Source organism: Myotis myotis, unplaced genomic scaffold (genome assembly GCF_014108235.1).
Source record: "Myotis myotis isolate mMyoMyo1 unplaced genomic scaffold, mMyoMyo1.p scaffold_m19_p_3, whole genome shotgun sequence".
NCBI classification, from domain to species: domain Eukaryota; kingdom Metazoa; phylum Chordata; class Mammalia; order Chiroptera; family Vespertilionidae; genus Myotis; species Myotis myotis.
This window is the reverse complement of record NW_023416335.1, coordinates 194,627,043-194,634,167: the sequence shown is the minus strand read 5'-3', so window position 1 is coordinate 194,634,167 and position 7,125 is coordinate 194,627,043. Positions and strand designations below refer to the sequence as shown.

The following is a 7,125-nucleotide window of genomic DNA, read 5'->3' as shown; positions in this document are numbered from 1 at the left end:
TTTTAAAGAAAACTACTGCTTACCTTTCTGAAAGAGCACACGTATTTTCAAAAGCTCTCACTCCCTAGGAACGAGCAGTTGTAGCCAGGAAGCACATGAAATAAGAAACAGTGCCAGTGGCAGAAGACTTAAGTTAAAGCTTAAGGAAATTCCCAAGATGCTTCTAAAGGGCATTTGAAGGACATAAACCAGATAGAAAACAATATATAGGATTATTTCAAAAGAAACAAATCTCGGAAAAAAAAAAAAAAGAAAGAAACAAATCTCTGTTTCATTTTCTCCCAATAGTCTTCTAGTTCAAAGAGAGATGATTGTATTCATGGGAAATTGATGGATAAGCAATGGTTTTGTTGTTGTTGTTGTTATTGTTGTTTTTTATCTGGAAACCCATCTCCTATCTCCAATGTAAACTTATTGGATGATATAAGTTTGGCACTTACATCTTTCACATAATTTTCTTCCTCTTTAAATGAGCACAACTATTTCTGTCCCTTCCCATACATTGATGCTATGAGGATAAATGAGATAGTTTATAGTTCCATGGAAGAGAGATACTACGTATATTAAAAAACACTATTTCAAAGTCCTTCCTTTTCTTGGAAATGTATAGTAATACTTTGTGTATACAGTATTGTTGAAGAGTCAAATTTTCTACAAAAGTGATTTTTTTGTTGTTCTCCAAAAAATTGATTCTTATCCCATTCAGGACTAACAATTTCTTTTTTAAATTTAACCATTTTTTTTAAAAAAAAAAACTTTACACTTTGATTTTGTTGATTTTTCTTCTTTAATTTTATATTTGTCGAATGCTTACTACCAGAAATGTATTTTATAGAACTCTTTTCTTCTGGTTCAACAAAGTATATTTTGTCTTTTATTAATGATCGTTAAGACATCAACATGTTAAAAGGGGATTTTTGTTTGCTTCATCACAAAGCTGCCAGTGCATTTTAAGGCTACAGCATTAGAAGTCCTAGACTTAAGGGAACTAATATTCCTGTTTTATTCTACATGGAGCCAGACAAATATGAAGTTGAGTATTCCAGAAGCACAGTATAAAAGCAACATTGACAAACTGTAGTATATCTGAAAGAGATGATTAAGATGGTGAAAGGTTTGGAAATCATGCCATATGGATGATTAAACAAACTTGGAAAAGAGACTAATTAAGGGGAGCAGGACTTCAGCCCTGGCTGGGTGGCACAGTTGGTTGGAGCATTGTCCCATATGCCAAAAGGCTGTGGTTTTGATCCCTAGTCAGGGCACATTCCTAGGTTGCAGGTTTGATTCCCAGTTGGAGCCCATATAGGAGGCAACTGATCAATGCTTCTTTTCACATTGATGTTTCTCTCTCTCTCTCCCCCCATATTCCTTCCCCTCTCTCTAAAATCAATAAAAACTGTGGCCCTTATCAAAGCTGCAGCTGCTTCCACGTAGCTGCTGCAGTCAAAAAGGAGCCCAGAGTGACAGTTTTCCTTGACGGTCGCTGTTCTGTTTGCTGTAACCGATCTGCAACATTTCAGGAAAAGACAGTTCAAAAAATAAATAAATAATAAAATAAAATAAAATCAATAAAAACTTATCCTCAGTGAGAATTAAAAAACTAACAACAACAAAACTTGACCTCAAATTTTTAAAAACATACAGCATTATACATGGTAACCAAGACATGGAAACAACTTCAGTGTCCTTCATTGGATAATGGGATAAAGAAGATATACTATGTAGCCCTAGCTGGTTTTTCTCAGTGGTTAGAGTCTCAGCCTGCAGACTGAAGGGTTCCCGGTTTAATTCTGGTCAAGGGCACATGTCTGGGTTGCAGGCTTGATCCTCTGAAGAGGGTGTGCAGGAGGCAGCCGATCAATGATTCTCTCTCATCATTGCTATTTCTATCTCTCTCTCCCTCTCCCTTCCTCTCTAAAATCAATAAAAATATATTTAAAAGTAGAAGATATATACATACAATGGAATATTACTTATCCACAAAAAAGGGTAAAAAGTTGCCATTTGTGACAACTTTTTCTGAGAATATCTAGCTAAGTGAAATGTCAGATGGAAAAGGACAGGAACCATATGATTTCTCCCATATCCTATATAATAAAGAGGTAACATGCAAATTGACCATCACACCCTCTCACAAGATTGTCGCCCCCTGTGGTCAAAGATGGCTGCCCCCATGTGTAACAAGATGGCTGGCAGGGGAGGGCAGTTGTGGGTGATCAGGCCAGCAGGGGAGGGAGGAGAGTTGGGGGGGACCAGGCCTGCAGGGGAGGGCAGTTGGCGGCAATTGGGCCAGCAGGGGAGCAGTTAGGCATCGATCAGGCTGGCAGGGGAGTGGTTAGGGGGCGATCAGGCTGGCAGGCAGAAGTGGTTAGGGGCAATCAGGCAGGCAGGCGAGCGGTTGGGAGCCAGCAGTCCTGGATTGTGAGAGGGATGTCTGACTGCCGGTTTTAGACATCCTCTGAGGGGTCCCAGATTGGAGAGGGTGCAGGCTGGGCTGAGGGACACCCCTGCCCAGTGCACAAATTTTGTGCATTGGGCCTCTAGTGTGGGATATAAAACAGAAAGTAACAAATGAATAAACAAAACAAACTCAAAAACACAGACAACAGAAGGGTGGTTACCAGAGGGGCAGGGGTTAGGGAGAGGAATGAAGAGAGTAAAGGGAGTCAAATATATTGGTGATGAAGGGAGACTAGACTTTGGATGGCAATCACACAATACAATATACAGATGACATATTCCAGAACTGTACACATAAAACTTACATAATGTTGCCGAAACCGGTTTGGCTCAGTGGATAGAGCGTCGGCCTGCGGACTGAAAGGTCCCAGGTTCGATTCCGGTCAAGGGCATGTACCTGGGTTGCGGGCACATCCCCAGTAGGAGATGTGCAGGAGGCAGCTGATCGATGTTTCTCTCTCATCGATGTTTCTAACTCTCTACCTCTCTCCCTTTCTCTCTGTAAAAAATCAATAAAATATATTTTAAAAAAAAAAAAACTTACATAATGTTATTAACCAATGCCACCCCAATAAATTTAATTTTTAAAACTATCTTTGAATACCTGTTAAGAAATAAATTGTACCTATTCTGTGTAGTTGCAAACAACTAAACTGTAAGCAAAAGTAGAATTTTAAGAAGAGAGATGTCACAGTTGAATAAGAACAGTACCAAAATGAATAGGGCTGCTTTTGAGGCTTTCATTTACTGAAATTTCTAGAACAGAAACAGCATGATCACTGGACAGAGATTTTGTGCAGAGAGTTCCTGATAGGGTAAGAAGTTGAGCTCAAGGATCCCTAACATCACTTCTGATGCTGAATATCCTATGATCCATTAGGAGCCTCACACAGTGGACCAAGTTGTAATAGAGTGATACCTTTACAGCCTTTTGTGCTTTGCCTCTGCACTAAAAGGCCTCAGACTGCTGTGGGTTTTGTTTTTGTTTTTATTTTTTTGTCCTTATGACTATTTTTTATAGTTCTCCCATTCTCCTTAATACCAGGTTATTTCAACTCATTCCTTGTTTTAATGACATCCCACTCCATTCTAATTTGTTATTTCTAACTAGGCCCAGTGCACGAATTCATGCACGAGTGGGGTCCCTTGGCCTGGCTGGCGATCGGGTCGATTGGGGCTGCAGGAGGTTGACCAGCGGGGGGAGGGGTAGTGGGAGGTTGGCCAGCTGAGGGTAGGGGCCAAGGGGAGGGTCTGGGGGAGGTTGGCTAGCTGCGGGAGGTTGGCTGTGGGAGCTCACTGACCACCAGAGGGCAGCTCCTGCATTGAGCATCTGCCTCCTGGTGGTCAGTGTGCATCATAGTGACTGGTCCACTGGTCATTCCAGTCGTTCCAGTTGTTTGGTTGTAACAGTCACTTTGGCTTTTATCTATATAGATATGTTGTGGCCTAGGAAAACAGCATAACCAAACTTATTAACATTGTAAGAATAATTTAAGTGAAGTCCTAAAGAGCTCTCCCATGAATAAGATTTTTGCTACATCAACATTTTACCATCTATTTTAGTTCTTAAAGGCCCTTTTAGTTTTCTTCCAAGTTCTCAGGCGTATTCTAGGTTAATTTGATAATTATGAAACATTCTAGAAACTTGATATTGAACTTCCATAGGTATGCTAAGCCTCCTACTAATTCATAAATTACTGAAATTTTAAAAAACACAATAATAGGCATTGATATACTTATCACTGAGTAAAGTTTTTCTTATGTAGGTAAAACTTTCCTAGATAGCTCTTTCAAAATTAAAAGAAAATTTATCTAAGTTAGAATTAAATTTGAATTTAGAACTAAATTAGACTACCTAACCAGATAAAATTAATTAGAAATTGGTTAGAATGCTAATCACTTATATATAATGTTTTATATATAAAGTATTGTTGTAAAGGTACAGATTAGTTTAGAATATGGAGCATCATTCTGATTTCACTGTTTTTTTCTTAATCCCCGTTCTTAGCATTCAGCAATAATTTTAACATAATGCAGTCAAAAACATTTAATGAAAACTTATTATATACCCAGCAGGTGTTCTCCATTAATAACAATAAAGAATATAAGAAAAACAATGTTTTGTTTAGACTAAGTGTAAAAGACTGGCTTACTATTAAGGAACTTACTGTCTTGTTAAAGGAAACAAGAACCAGTTACAGTGTTATCAGGTGGCATACAGAGGGGTGGGCAAATGTAGGTTTGCAGTTGTGATTACATGAAACAGGTTATTCTTGTATTATTATTATTGTATTATTTATTTGTACTGTCTTCTTATTTTATACCCCTAATCATAACCTGCATGTCTTTTCCATATGAATAACTGTAAACCTACTTTTGCCCACCCTTGTATTATCAAGGCAGGATTGATGCAGATAGTAAATGCTTTTGAAACTTGCAGTGAGAGGTAGAGTGTTTTGCTTTAATATACTACTATATATCATTAATTCACAAATTAATAAGTGTGCACTTTCTTTTTTAAAAAAAATTTTGCTTTGGATATTAGGTAATATTGGTGCTAAGAGCTTTTGACTGTAATAATTTCCTATCATTTATTTGGTAAAAAGAATAATTTGGAGAGGTGTTTTAGTAGCTTCATTGGGAGCATATTTATAAAAGATGAAGAAAGCCCCAACATTGCCAATATTTGAAAACTCAAAGGTTTTATGTTCTAAAGTGTTATACGAATTGCTGTCTCATAATGTTTGCCACTTTCCAGTGTTGTCCATAAGATTATATTAAAATCTCCCAAATGGGTGATGCTGATCTCACCCCAGATCCTCCTGGGAGGTATCTTCTCATATAGTCCCGGCTGAGTCATAAATAATATCTACATGTGCCCCAAAGCTCTGACTTGTCCTCGTCAGTAACACACAGAACCGAATGGCATCTGTAAAGTAGTTAATTCTCTGGAAAATATTCAAAGGCACAAAATGAACACTGCAATCAATTGCTTTCTACTTAACTTTGTCAATTTCCAGAAGTGTACGGTACACAGAACAATGTTTTCATAGAACTTGCAAAAGTCGTAGACTCAAGTGCTATTTATTCTCCTCCCATAAACAGCAGCCTTGAGCAATTCTATCCACAATTAGTTACTTGTGGTTGCTACTAAAATGTTCCCCATAACATTCCACATCGTTATTGTTTCATAGCACAACGCACTCTATAGAGTGAAAGTGCTTGGAAGGACCAAGGACGCGCTCTTTGTCATGCCCCTGTCTCTAGACAACGATGTTCTTAAACGGCCCAGAGGTAGTCCTGTGACCCTTTTAAGTATCTTGAGTTTGAATTAGGGAATACGTTTTACATCAAAATGGATACACCTAAGCATAAAGTAAGTATTGATTGTTCAGCCGAGACGTCCTCCCCGCCCCCCAAAGCGTCAGAGAAGCAGGGAACGCCACTTAGCAGTTCGTGCGCTCTCGGACGCCCGTGACCCTGGCTGGGCTGGGGGTGGGGGGTGGGGAGTCCTTTCCCGGGTCCTCAGACTCCCAGAGAAGGGGCGGCGGGGATGCGGGAAGAGAGGGAGGGCTTGTTTTGCCTGGGGATGTGGGAAGTAGGCGCTAGCCTGTTTCGCGGTTTTTTAAGCCCCTTGGCATGCCCTGACCTGATCAAGAGAGTCAACTGCTCTCTGGAATGTCCCGGGAGAAGGTGGGAGATTGCTTCCCAGAGGAGGCCTGTGGGTGCTGGAGGGCATCAGGGGGGTCACGCAGGGAGATGAAGGGCAAGCTCCGGGAGGGACACGAGGGAAGCGGGGGGCCGAGATGAGGAGCGCGCGTGGGGGCTGAGGCGGGCGGGACAAGCTGGCAGCGAGGCAAGGAGGGTGGCTGTTTGCACGAAGGGATCCCTCCCGGGGCAGACGGCGGTGGCGACCGGGCCGCGCGGGCTGCACCACCCGGCTGTCAAGCGAGCGCGGGGGGAGGGGGGGCGGGGAGGGGGGGCTGGGGGGCGGGCGGGAGGAGGAAGGGGTGGAGGTGCGAGGGGAGGAGGGCTGGCACCGGAGCGCCGCGGTGTCGGTGCAATAAAAATGCATCCCATGGAACTGCCGGTGGAGAAGGACTGGACCGAGACGCCGCAGCCCGAGGAGGTGGTAAAAGCCGAGGAGGACGCCCAGGAGACGACGGCGGTGGCAGAGGCCGGGAAGTGAAAGGTCTCGCAAAGTTCAGCGGCAGCTGCTGCGAGCGCCGAGCCCGGGCTAGCGGCGGAGGAGCCGCGGGACCGCTCAGCCGGGCAGCGCGGCCCGGCCGGCTATGGTCCGGAGCTCCCACCGCCCCCGAGGTGCGCGGGCCCCTCCAGGCCAGTGTGCAAGGGTCACCCCGCCTCCCGGCGCGACCCCGGCCCGCAGCTCCCGGTCGCTGGCGACCGCTGATCCCGCCTGGCACCCCGGGAGAAGGAAGAAATAAAGAGCCCGGGTTCCTGCGGACTGTTGGCGCTTCATCCCGCACCCGGTCTCCCCGGCTCCTCCCGGACATGGGGAGCTGCGCGCGGCTGCTGCTGCTCTGGGGCTGCTCCGCGGTGGCCGCAGGTGGGTGGTGACGCGCCTGGCCCCCCACCCCTCTTCCCTCGCTCTTAGGTACTCCGCTCAGGACTCGGGGTGCAGGGGAGTGCGCTTCGGGAGTG

The 7,125-nt window shown here is 43.9% G+C and overlaps 1 protein-coding gene and 1 non-coding gene across 2 annotated transcripts in view; both read left to right on the top strand.

Moving 5' to 3' along the window:
* The first annotated feature begins 1,400 nt into the window (after positions 1–1,400).
* LOC118652305 lies at positions 1,401–1,535 on the top strand. Its single transcript, XR_004966556.1, has one exon. It is a non-coding gene; the product is annotated as a small nucleolar RNA SNORA16B/SNORA16A family (small nucleolar RNA).
* A 4,951-nt stretch (positions 1,536–6,486) lies between these two features.
* The window catches only part of NTN4 (netrin 4), a 109,906-nt gene continuing 109,267 nt past the window's right edge, over positions 6,487–7,125 (top strand). The window contains exon 1 of the mRNA XM_036299907.1: positions 6,487–7,030. Within this exon, the coding sequence (XP_036155800.1) occupies positions 6,976–7,030 (55 nt within the window). The 5' untranslated portion in view covers positions 6,487–6,975. The remainder of the gene's footprint in view (positions 7,031–7,125) is intronic.